This window comes from Eumetopias jubatus, unplaced genomic scaffold (genome assembly GCF_037043125.1).
Source record: "Eumetopias jubatus isolate StellerSeaLion01/CBP00866 unplaced genomic scaffold, mEumJub1_p1.0 scaffold_3, whole genome shotgun sequence".
NCBI lineage: Eukaryota > Metazoa > Chordata > Mammalia > Carnivora > Otariidae > Eumetopias > Eumetopias jubatus.
The window spans coordinates 106,250,299-106,263,746 of record NW_028274809.1 but is presented as its reverse complement, the minus strand read 5'-3'; the positions used below and the strand labels follow the sequence as shown (position 1 = coordinate 106,263,746).

Genomic DNA, 13,448 nt, shown 5'->3' with positions numbered 1-13,448 from the left:
CAACAATCAAAAATTTTCCAACAAACAAAAGTCCAGGACTAGATAGCTTCATTGGTTAATTCTACCAAACATTCAAAGATTTAATACCTATTTTCAAACTTCCAAAAAAGTAAAGAACAGGGAATGCTTCCAAACTCATTTTATGAGGCCAGCATTAATTACCCTGATACCAAAACTGGACAAAGACAACACAAAAAAGAAAATTACAGGCCAATATCCCCAATGAACATAAATGCAAGAATCCTCAACAAAATATTAGCAAACTGAATGTAACAATGCATTAAAAGGATCATATACCATTATCAAGTGGGATTTATCACACAGATGCAAGATTCAACATCTACAAATCAATGTGGTCCACCACATTAACAAAAGCGAAAGCTAGAAATCATATGATCAACTCAATAGATGCAGAAAAACCATTTGATGATATTCAACATCCATTTATGATAAAAACTCTCAACAAAGAGGTATAGTGGGAAGGGACTACAACCCAATAAAGGTCATATATAACAAACCCACAGCTAATATCATTTTCAACAGTGTAAAGCTGAAAGCTTTTCCTCCTAAGGATGTCCACTCTCCCCATTTTCATTCAACATAGTATTGCAAACAGTAGGCATAACAATTGTGTGCAAAAATTTGTTGTGCTTCTACAAACTGGTAACAAAGTATCAGAAAGAAAAAAAAATATATCCACTTACAGTTGCATCAGAAGGAACAAAATACCTAGTAATAAATTTAATGTAAGAAGTGGAAGACTTAAAGTGGAAGACACTTAAAACTATAAGACCCTGATGAAAGAAACTGAGGACAGAAAGAAATGGAAAGATATTTCATGCTTATGGATTTGAAGAATTAATCATGTTAAAATGTCCAGATACCCAAAACAGTCTATAGATTCAGTGCAATTCCTATCAAAATTCCAATGGCATTTTTCATAGAAGTAGAAAGAAGAATTCTAAATTATATGTGGAACCACAAGAGACCCCAAATAGCAATTTTGAGAAAGAGCAAAATTGGAGGCATCATGCTTCCTGATTTCAAACCATACTACAAAACTATAGTAATCAAAATATGGTATGATGTTGGCATAAAAACAGACACAAAGATCAATGGGACAAAATAGAGAGCCCAGAGATAACCCCACGCATATATGGTTAACTAATTTATGAAAAATTAGGCAAAATATATGATGGAGAAAAGACTGTGTCTTCAACAAATGGTGCTGGGAGAACTGGAGAGCTACATGCAAAAGAATGAAACTGGACAAATATCTTATAAAATACACACAAATTAATTTAAAATAGATTTAAGGCTTGAATGTGAGACCCAAATCCATAAAAATCCTAGAAGAAAATATGAATTGTAAGCTCTTTCACATCAGTTGTGTGTGTGTGTGTGTGTGTGTGTGTGTGTGTGTGTGTGTGTGTACGTATATTTGGAACTGACTCTAAAGGCAAGGGCAACAAAAGTAAAATAAACAAATAGGGCATTAAACTAAAAAGCTTCTGCACAGCAAAGGAAACCATTAACAAAACCAAAAGTCAGCCTACTGAATGGGAGAAGATATTTGGAAATCATATATCTGATAACAGGCTAATACCCAAAATATAGAGAGAACTCATACAACTCAATGAGAACAATAAAAAAAATTGATTAAAACATGGGCAGGAAATCTGAATGGACATTTTTCCAAAGGAGACACACAGATGACCAACAAGTACATGAAAAGATGCTCAACATCACTAATCATCAAGGAAATGCAAATCAAAACCACAATAAGCTATCACTTACACTTGTCAGAGTGGTTATTATCAAAAAGACAAGAAATAACAAGTGTTGGCAAGGCTGTGGAGAACAAGCAACACTCGTGCACTGTTGCTGAGAATGCAAACTGGCACAGCCACTATAGAAAACAGCATGGAGATGCTTCAAAAAAATTAAAAATAGAATGACCATATGATCCTGCAATTCCATTACTGGATATCTATCAAAAAAATGAAAATGCTAATTCAGAAAAATAACACACCCCTATGTTCACTGCAGTATTATGTACAATAGCCAAGATATGCTAACAACCCAAGTGTACATCAATGGATGAATGGATAAAGATGGCCCATGATGGTATTATGCTAAGTAATATAAGTCAATGAGAGGAAGACAAATACCACGTGATTTCACTTACCATGTGGAATCTAAAAAACAAAGCAAACAAACAAAAGAAACAAAATCTAGACTCTTAGATATTGAGAACAGATTGGTGTTGCCAGAAGGGAGGGATTTGGGGTATGGACAAAATGGGTGAAAGAGATCAAGAAGTACAATCTTCCAATTATAAAATAAAAAAATCAGGGGGATGTAATGTACAGCATGGAGAATACAGACAATGATATTATATGGACAATTGTATTGTATGGTGACAGATGGCAACTAGACTTATTGTGATAACCATCTTGCAATGTAGACAAATGTTGAATCATATGTTGTATACCTGAAATGAATATACTATTGCATATCAGTTATACCTCAATAAAAATATTTAGACAAAATAATTCAAAACTGCAATTCTTTCTGAAAAACAACTGGTTCTGATTGAAAATGTCAAAGAAAATAAATAATCCCACATCTATTTGTCCTTCTCAAGTCAACATAAAACCTTAAAATTGTTCTTCAAAATGGAAGGTGTGCTTATTTTTCATTTCAAACTAAAAGCAAAACAAAAGAAAACAAAAACCTGTAAAAATTTATGGAGGCTTCAAAATTGAGTGAAAAAATAGAATAGTCCCCCACAAAGCCTTTTAAAAAAATTAAGTTTTATTTATTTGAGTAATTTCTACCCACAATGTGGGGCTCAAACTCACGAGCCTAAAATCAAGGGTTGCATGCTGTTCTGACTGAGTCAGCCAGATGCCCCTTAAAATCCAATTTTTAAAATGAAGAAAACCCGTGCTTTCTGTAAATATTACAACCTAATATTATAGGCAACCCAGAATAAAGATGATAATAATAGTATTCTCAAGATTCAATCTGCCATAACTAATCCCAATCCTCAGTTTACTATTATTTTCAATTAGCAATATTGATGAGTATGGCGATTATCAAATAACAATGAACATAAAATAGAAATCTGTTTCCAACTGGTGGGGCCAACACAGAAAAATATAGACAACAGCAATTTGAAACCATAGGTGGCATTAATTTAATGGGGAAAACAAGTAGGGAGAATATGAGAAGGACAGACTACTCTATCAATTGCCAAATCTTCAATCTTATGTACATTTAGGGAAAAATAAATATTTGGAGATGTTTTTCCTTAAATTGTAAGCAATGTAAAGTAATGCATTATTTTATTTAGTGCATGAGTTTCTGGTGCCTCCTCCAGGTGCCTCTTGCTCTGTGCCTTGGCCTCCCTTTCTAACCTCAGTCTGGGGACAGCTTTCACTACGCCGGAGCTCAAGAGTTTGGGCCTTGGGGTGGGGGCGGAAAGTTCTTTTTCACAGCTTGGAGCACACTGTCCTTCACTTCCTAGGCGAAGATTGTTTCTAATGTCAGAATGATTCTACATTTTATATTTGTCTTGTCTTTTTAAACCTTTTAATTGTTTTCAAATCTTGAATAGAGGCTATTGAGCACAGTGTCTTTAAAGTCAGACCAGACTACAGATTCTCATGCTGAGATTTTTACGGATTGTTCAGTTTTGGTCAGATTATATAACTGAGCTCACTGGGTCATTAGGAGGTGTGCGAAGTACCTGGTACATAATGAACAAGTGAGTAAATAAATACATACCCAATAAATCAATACATTCTCATTAACAATCAGACTCTTGCAGTATCCTTCTGTTTTTATAGATGAAGAATTGAGACCCGGTCAGTGAATTACTTAAGTTACCAGAAGAGGAGGAAAACATGAAACTTTTTTGCAACAGGCATCCTAATTTCCCTTGGAACTGGAGCCATGCTGGAGATAGGACTCATATACCATCTAATTATTTCTGAATGGACACTCCACAGTTATTAAGCTACCAAGAATCTGGGTAGAGGAAAATGATAGAAATGCTCACTGGTTACCATTATTACATCTCAGATTCATTCATTGGAAGAGAAAAGATGTCCTACCCAGATGCTGTCTTCTTGCTTATACTGTTTCCAGTTGCGTCCTGTGTCACTGAACATCAGGCTGTAACTCGTCACCCAGTCAGAGCTTCCGTATCTTCCCTGCGTGGCTACTGCTGTAATCTCTACCCTGTTTCCCAGGTCCATCTGGAGCCACTGTTGAGCATTGGAATCTGCTGGAGACCAACCACCAGTTCCTGGAAGAAGATCAGAGAGAGAGCAGTAGTAACATCCCACATGGCTGCAATGCTCAGCTCTCAAAGAGAAGTGAAATGGTGTGCTGCTAAGATGTCTTTACCCCCCACTGTGCCCTGCTCGTCCTTGCGTGGCTTGATTTCCATTCTCCTCTTCCATCCTATTCTCCTTTATGGTTCAAGATTCATCTTGAACCCACGCTGTTCCTTCTGTAACTCCTCCTGTCTTTCCTTGGGCATTCGTTCCCATTTTCTGGATTCCTAGTACAACCGGTACTATTTCTTTATTTTTATCTTCTTACAGCCTTAATCTTGTAACATGCTTTCTATCTTCTGCCTGACTGAGATCTCCTTCCTTCCTTCTTTTCTCTACTCTTTCATCCCTCCCTCTACCATGGCCCAGACATTTTTGCTGTGGATACAAAGATCAAAGATCATTGACTATATCTTTGACTCTGTCTCATCCATTCGACCGATGTTCACGGAGCACCTGGAGCATTCTGGGTACTGAAGAAAGAAAAACATGCAAATAAAAATGTTCAATGTGATGTGATGGGAAGGTTTATGAAAGGCAAACACAAGATGTGACAGGAAAACAGAGGACATAATGTCTCAGTAAGTGATCAGAAAAGCCTTGAGACAGTGATGATGAGACAGTAGAGCTGAAGAAGCAGGTATGACAATGTTGCAGGCAAACAAGGTTAAAGAGAGAAAACGTTGGAGAGATCAGACAGGGACATGGGAACAGCATACATAAAATCTCAGAGGGACATGAGACAGTGTACCACGTTTCTGGATCTACGTGGGATTCAGTATACTTGACACACAAAAATATTCTTACAGGGGACAAAAACTTTTGGGCCCTAGAAGTTCATTATTTGATACCCTGGAACTTTGCAGAAGATCAATATTAGCTCTTGCTCAGTTGGAAGACATGTGGCTTCAGTCTTCTGTATTCATTTCACATAGGAATAACGGAGTCAATAATCATTTTTAGTGACCCAAGAGTTCATAAATCTTCCAAATACTGAGTGGAATCCTGGAAAGGCAGAATGTGTATGCCATGGGTGGGGATGAGAGAGAAACAACACCTTTGTGAAGCACCTTGCTCAGGGTATCAAGTTGGGGAGTTAATTAAATTTTCAATTTAGAGGACTTAATCAATAATCCCTTTTGATTTCAAGCTATGTCATTGAAAATCATTTTAGTAATGTCCCGGTCTACTTTCTCACTATCTCAGAAGGAGTCAATGGGACTTCTCCTTGGTAATCGAGAACTTTTCTGAGTCCTGGCTCCCCAGTGCAGAAAGCCTATCATCAATGGAAGTGGACATGTAGACACAAGACATGGAGGATGTGAGGTGGACCCTACTTTAGTCATAGGCACATACTACAAGTTGTGTGTTGATTCTCTCCTAATAGCTACTGCTGTTAAGTTTTTGTTTGATTTTTTTTTTCACATTCCTGAGAAGACTGAAATTCATGGACAGGAAGAGAAGGAACATGCTCAGCATCTATTGTGAAATGTATTTTATTAAGTGTTTCACAAGATGTGGATACAGTGGCAGATATGGCTGATTTCCTTAATATCCATTTTTCTTCTTCTGTGGTAGATGTGAAATTTCATTTCATTTCTCTCTCCATCCTATTATACTTATAGCCACAGCAATAAGTTCTCTCCAATCAAAATGTGACTAGGAAGAAGACATGCCACTTCCAAGCCAACTGGTCTCTTCCCCACTTGTTTCCCCTTCTATCACTGATGGATGCAGTTGGCACCAAGGCTCTAGTTGATGGCAAAACAACAACATGGAAACATCCTGGAATCCCATATCATCACATGAAGAAAAGCATCTGTCTACTTGAATGCCTGACCCAAATAATAATATCAACAAGAACTAAACATCTATGTTGTTTAAGACATTGAACATTAGAGGGTGCCTGGGTGGCTCAGTTGGTTAAGCGACTGCCTTCGGCTCAGGTCATGATCCTGGAGTCCCAGGATCGAGTCCCACATCGGACTCCCTGCTCAGCAGGGAGCCTGCTTCTCCCTCTGACCCTCTTCCCTCTCATGCTCTCTATCTCTCATTCTCTCTCTCAAATAAATAAATAAAATCTTTAAAAAAAAGACATTGAACATTAGAATTTTTTTGATACTGCAGTTCAGCCTACTTTAAAACATACATAATATCTTGTGAAATAAATAGCACAATTGCCATTATATAGTTCAGGAGAATGCGATCCAGCAAGTTTAGAACACCTAACACTTGGGATTCAAGCATAGCTCTTTGAGAATATTATGTAGCAGGAAAAAAAAAAAAGGTTTCTAAAAACCCATAAAATCAATAAAGAGGAAAGGCACTGGGAGGAGGCATTTGAGCAGAGATTCTGACATGCCAGATCCTTCCGGACATTTTTATCAACCAGCTCTTTCTTCACTAACCTGTCCACAATTCCCAGTCTGGACTACCTTCTCTCAACTTCTCACAACTGACAGGGAGGCTTAAGAAGAGCTTTTACATTAAAAAAAAAATTAAAAAGTCCAAAATGACTCTGAGCCTACTCTTTATTTCCATTCAATTTCTCCTCCTGCCCATTTCATGAACCTTCTTTCTTCTTTTTTTTTTTAAAGATTTTATTTATTTATTTGAGAGAAAGAATGAGAGAGAGAGAGAGAGCACATGAGAGGGGGGAGGGTCAGAGGGAGAAGCAGACTCCCTGCCAAGCAGGGAGCCCAATGCAGGACTCGATCACGGGACTCCAGGATCATGACCTGAGCCGAAGGCAGTCGCTTAACCAACTGAGCCACCCAGGCGCCCCGAGCCTTCTTTCTTCTTAAGTGAAAAAAAGCAAGGTTGTATAAACTTTGATCTCAACAGTGTTAAAACATGATAGAAGAGAAATTTGTATGGTGATTTCTTCTGAGCGATAAAAATATGAGTGATTTCATCCTTTTATGCTTTTGGCCTGTAACATATTTTCTATTATCAGCATGTCTTTCTTATATAAATGGAGACTCACATTATTCATATTTATTTGATTTATTGCATAAAGAATATGTACAGCAATTGGACAGCTGGTGAGAACTTGTGACTTTTTATGTGATCATCACTATTTTTGAAATAAAAACCCTCAAACATTAACTATTTCTCTTTTATCCTCAATAATCCACAGCCAGACTTCCTAGTCATGCTTTAAGATTTTTTCTTCATTTATTCTAATTATTCTCATACTCATATATGATAAGAATTTATGTTAAGAATGGAAGAGAAAAAACAAAATGACAAGGAACTCTCCCTGTCACCTCGCAAAGCATAAAATCAGAGTAGACTGACCAAAAACCAAACCAAACCACAAAACAAGACAAAACAAAAGAGGGAGAGTTAATGCTAGAAGATTTCTTCAAATTTGTCCAAAGAAAATCGCATCTTCCTTTTGCCCACAGTAAAATCCTTGGCTTATTAATCACCCTGAAATTAACTGAAATGGAATTGTTGCTGTTCACCTGCATTAACACATTAAGTTAAAAATGTTTAAATTTTTTTTTTAATTTTAAAAATTTTTTAATTTTCTGGGTTTAAAAAACCCAGAAGCTTCAGACTAAGCTCTTACAACAAAGGGATACTATCTGGGTGATAATTGCCAAGAATTATTTCCCTGCTGTTGAAGATGTTCCCTGCATTACAGCTAATAGGCCAGGCATCCAGGGTTGCCGTGGTTGCTATGGAAAACATTTTGTTCCTTGCACCAAACAATAAATGTGTTTTCAAAATGATGAGAGAAGCCTAAAGATACTATTTGCAGCTACTCTAAACACACACCATGCCCACACTAGCTTTCTGTTTCTGAATTATTCTCTAAATTGGGGATGTAACATACACACAGATACCTGTGTTTGGCAAATCAAAGGTGTAAACTAAGGCAGGACTGTCTGTAATTGTGGCTGAGGTATCAATGATTATGAACTGCAATTCCCATAATCCCTTCAATTTAAATTTAAGATAATTTAAATTCTCTTAAAGGGAAGATTTTAAAGGAAAACTAACTTCACTTTAGATTTTAATATCATCTAGAATTTTCCAATAGTTTTCAGACATGGGGTCCTGAATGATTTCCACACTATATCTTAGCACATCCCAAGTCCTGAACACTACATTTGCCTTATGTCACTTTTGGGAAGAAGATGGGAAAAGGAAATTACAGACTGAAAGCCATAAGAGACCTGGTTCAAGACATAGTTCTGCTCCTGAGGTTAGACTGGATGAGAAATTCTTCAAGGGGCTCAATCATCAGAAACACCTTGGAGGGCTTGTGAAGATGACAGTACACGTTCTTGGCTTTCTCCTTGATAACTCATTCAAGGGCCTAACCTGGGAATCTGATTTTTAGAAAGTTGTTCTTGATATGCTGAGTGGCTTGGGAAAAACTGGATGAGACAGCTTCTACAATTTTAGTTCTAATATTTTTCCGGTAAGAGTTGTTTTATTTATCTATGTAGTCATCCAAAATAGCTTAAATCCTACATGCTATTTTTGATATCAGCAACAACAGTAACAAAAAATAACAACCTGAAATTACCTCTGGACCCTAAAAATGGACACCCTTGTCTCATTTGTCCCCCAAATCCCCACACCAAACACAGATGTGTAGTTAAATTCAAACTTAACAATTGCCAAGGAAATCTGAAAAATTGTGAATTGAGAAATATCCACGTCAGCTCTTGCTTGAATAGTTACTTACACTCCCAGTTAACCCTTTTGCTCCTTCTCATCACCCCCATCCTGCACGCCCTTGGAGTGTTCATTCATACACACTATTAGCTGATGGGTGGTCCTTGCTAACTGCTCAGCACCACCCTGCGTACTTGGCACACACTGACTCATTCACCATCACAGTAGCTCTATATGATAGATATTATTATTATGCCCATTTTAAAGGTGGTGACACTGAGGACAGAAAGGTTGGACAGCTTTTCCAAGATCACACAACTAGTAAGTGGCAGAACAAGGGATTCGAACCCACAAAACCAGGACCCAGAGCCCAAACACTTAACCACTTGACAACACCGCCTCTGAAGAGGATGGACAGAAAACCCTTCCCCTGCTCATTTCTCTTTTCCAAAATAGCCATTCTCATGAGAAACACGATTCACACTTCACATTTTGCTTTGAATATCTCACCCGATTCCCATAGCAATCAACAATATATTTTTAACTTCGATTTATGAGAGAATAAAGCAGCCTCAAAGGGTCAACCAGTTTATGGTGGTGAGAGACTGTTCTCCAACCCAGTCCTTCTGATGTCTCGTCCTTCCTGAGGTTTCAATGGGGACAAGTGTCTTCAGTCTTAGAAATTATCCTTATGGGGCACCTGGGTGGCTCAGTCGTTAAGCGTCTTCCTTTGGCTCAGGTCATGATCCCAGGGTCCTGGGACTGAGCCCCGCATCAGGCTCCCTGCTCGGTGGGAAGCCTGCTTCTCCCTCTCCCACTCCCCCTACTTATGTTCCCTCTCTCACTGTGTCTCTCTCTGTCAAATAAATGAATAAAATCTTAAAAAAATTATCCTCATGGAGAATTCTAAACAAGGTTTAAACTAAGACAAGACAAACAGATCTTCTGACTCCCAGCAGCTCCCTCCTCAGCCCTTTATACCATGATGCTTATTCCTCACTTCACATGATAGGGTAGGCTCTAAGCATGAAACAGAATAACTGGTAGAAAATGGAGGAATTCCTCAGTTTCTACACTTAGTTCCACTTCTATTTTATTTTATTTTTTTATTTTATTATGTTAGTCACCATACAATACATCATTAGTTTTTGATGTGGTGATCCACAATTCATTGTTTTCATATAACACCCAGTGCTCCATGTAGTACATGCCCTCCTTAATACCCATCACCGGGCTAACCCATCGCCCCACCCCACCCCCTCTAAAACCCTCAATTTGTTTCTCAGAGTCCATAGTCTCTCATGGTTCATCTCTCCCTCCAATTTCCCCCCTTTCATTTTTCCCTTCCTTCTCCTAATGTCTTCGATACTATTCCTTATGTTCCACAAATAAGTGAAACCATATGGTAATTGACTTTCTCTGCTTGACTTTTTTCACTTAGCATAATCTCCTCCAGTCCCATCCATGTTGATATAAAAGTTGGGTATTCATCTTTTCTGATGGCTGAGTAATCTTCCATTATATATATGGACCACATCTTCTTTATCCATTCATCTGTTGAAGGGCACTATACTTTCAGGATCATTTCTATAGTTTATTTCCACTTCTAACTCAGAAAAGGAAGTAAGAGTTGATTGATGTCGCACACTGGAAATGGGGACAAAATGGATTATATATAGCCCTCTGCTCAGCAAAATTTTACAACTACAATTCAAAAAGAGAGTCAATTTAGTACAAGACCAACAGGAACTAGAATAGTCACACACACACACACACACACACACACACACACAGCATTTTCACACCTAATCTGTTGAAAGTACACAGCCATTTTTAAAAACCCTAAAATAAACCCTACAGGGAATAGGTTTCTTAGGCATGTGCCTTTCCCCAGATTTACTCAAGGCCCTAAAAAGCTACAAGCACATTGTCACAAATGACTGGGAGGTTAGCTTGAATTACTAGCTGCATCATTAATTATTAAATATTTGATGCCTATGTAAGCAAAGTTTCAAGATTTTTCAGGGACAAGAGATAGTAATGAGAAAGGGAGAGACACTGCCCCATAAATATTTAACATTATATGGTATGGGTAAGAGTGATAACAACATTCACAAACTTGCACACAGCATTCAGGAGGGATTCCTGCTCCTCCATGCACAGAGTTGTTATCATCCATTTATAACAGGACCTGTGCCTGGGCAGGGATTTCCAAGGCTGGTGAGGATGTTGGCTGGAAGACTGGGCATCATCCTTCTGCTACTGGGCAGGTGTGGTAGGACCCAGGTGTTGCAGGCCAGCCCTGGCCAGGGCTCCCATACTTTTATCTGCATATTTATTTAGGCAATAAGGAGCCTCTTGGGGTAAAAGAAAGTGGGAACCTGACCAAACACCCTGTGGGTTTCAAAACAGATAAAAACCTGTTGGAAAACCTGAACTGTCCCTACTAAGGCCAATTTTCAGAGAAAACCAAAGGGGATCATAAGAGGAGACTCATGAAAGGGAGGGTAGAATCGGGATCTGATTCAGATCCAGTCATAACTGAGGCTGCCTCAAGAGTAATGTCAGGGTGACAGTGGCTCTCTTGGCTTGGGTTCCCCAGAAGTCAATTACAAGGCATGAATTTGAGTGTAAGTAGTTTATTTGGGAATTGACCCCAGGAAGTTGGGTTAGGCAGATGGAGCTGAGACAGGGAAGGAAGGAGCGCCAATCCTTGGCACATCAGCAAGCCAGCCCACCTGTGGATGAGCTTCAACCCATCAGTGCAGGATGCAATTTAGGGTTCTATTTCAAGTGTTATCACAATATATATTATATATATATATATGCACATACATATATCCCAACTCAGTCAAGTATTGCTTGAAACACATGGCAGGCAGAAAGAGAGCCCTCAGGTAGAGTAGGGAAGGTGTAGTTGTTGGGGTTGAAAGTGGTTATGTTGGGGGAATAGCCTCAAGGTTCCCCGCTGGTCTTCCTTAGCAGATGGATTCATCCCCCAACTGTGCATTCAGGCTGACAACTAGAACTGTCTGTCCTCTTCTCCAGAGATTTACCCTTTTCCAAACAGAAGCATGCTTGCCCAGGAAGCTGCCACTTCCCCATTCTCATCTCAGCCAGTGGTGGACTGCTACAAAGTTCCAAAAGTCAATCCCATTGTCTCAAGACATGGCTGATATTTATGGTGGAATCTGTGGTCCTGAACCTCCTCTTGGCATCAGAAGGAAGCTAGGCCTCAGTTGAGACCACATTTCTTGCTAGCTCCCCCCACCCCTTTCTTCCCTCGCAACCTGTCTCTAGAAATCACTCCCCTGCAAATAATTTAAATTGGAAGTCCCATGTCAGCTCAGCTTTTCTGATGTCCTTGTACTGAAAGTGGTGAGGTCCAGGAGATATGGGCTCTGACAGCCCTTGTTACAGTGTGTATACTTGTTCACACACGTGTGTGTCTGCGTTTATCGGAGATAGCTGTGTTATTACTCTGAAGGGTTCTAATGCTCATTACTCAGTTCAGCTGTGATGTCCTACAGTGAGTACTTCCCTTGTGAAGAGTGGAGCCATTAAGGCCTTCATTGATCAGAAAAGTATATCAGGATGCACATTTCACAGTTCAGAAGTTATACAGGAAGTGAGGGAAATCAGCAGGAGGGCATTTGGGGTTTGGAAAGTTTGGAGGTCAGTCCCAGGGAGGATATCTCACATTTATGCCCCTTGCAGGTCAAGGCTTGATTCACATACACACAAAAACACCCAGGTGAGAAGGTCATGTATATAAAACTAGAAAAGACTGTAGAACTATACTGTTCAATGTGAGAGCTACTAACCACATATAGCTCTTTAAATTTAAATTAGCTTGACTTAAATTTTCAGTTCTTAAGTAGCCCTAGCCACATTTCAAAGGCCATGTGTACCTCATGGGTACCTTATTAGATAGCACAGCTAAAGAATATTCCATCTTTGCAGAAATTTCTATTGGCTAGCACTGCTCTAGAATTTCTCTTATAAAGTGGTGGAAGCTGAGTTCTATTTAATTTGTCAGATTAATACAATTTAACTCTACACATTGGCTGCTCAGGCCTGGGGGAGCTTTTAGTGGATTATTTATTCCTCATTTAATGGATATAAAATTATTGAGTTCCATCCATGAGTAAAGCAGTATAAAAGATTGAGGATCAAGGTAAGACACTCTTCCTATTTTTAGGCATATAGAGAAAAAAATGAGTCTCCGAAGATTTTTGAAGGGAAAATGGAGCAATGGAATTGAAAGTCATTTAAACCTGCAGATCTCATATTGTTGGCATTAGCACTTAAAACTTTTCTCTCATGAGCAGCATACTTTTTGCACAACTCATATACTGCATTTATCTTGGTTTCCTGGGGCAGTTTTATTCGAAAGACAGTGCCTAGTCTAAGTCTGGTGCATGAGTTGAAAGAGTCACCTTTGACTCCATGACTTTGGGCAAGTAA

At 38.8% G+C, this 13,448-nt stretch overlaps 1 protein-coding gene across 2 annotated transcripts in view; it reads right to left on the bottom strand.

Annotated features, from left to right (window-relative positions):
- The window catches only part of CNTNAP5 (contactin associated protein family member 5), an 855,278-nt gene that overhangs the window by 647,499 nt on the left and 194,331 nt on the right, over positions 1-13,448 (bottom strand). For both annotated transcript variants that reach the window (XM_028101360.1, XM_028101361.1), the window contains exon 3: positions 4,122-4,315. In XM_028101360.1, coding sequence (XP_027957161.1) covers positions 4,122-4,315 — 194 coding nt within the window. The remainder of the gene's footprint in view (positions 1-4,121; positions 4,316-13,448) is intronic.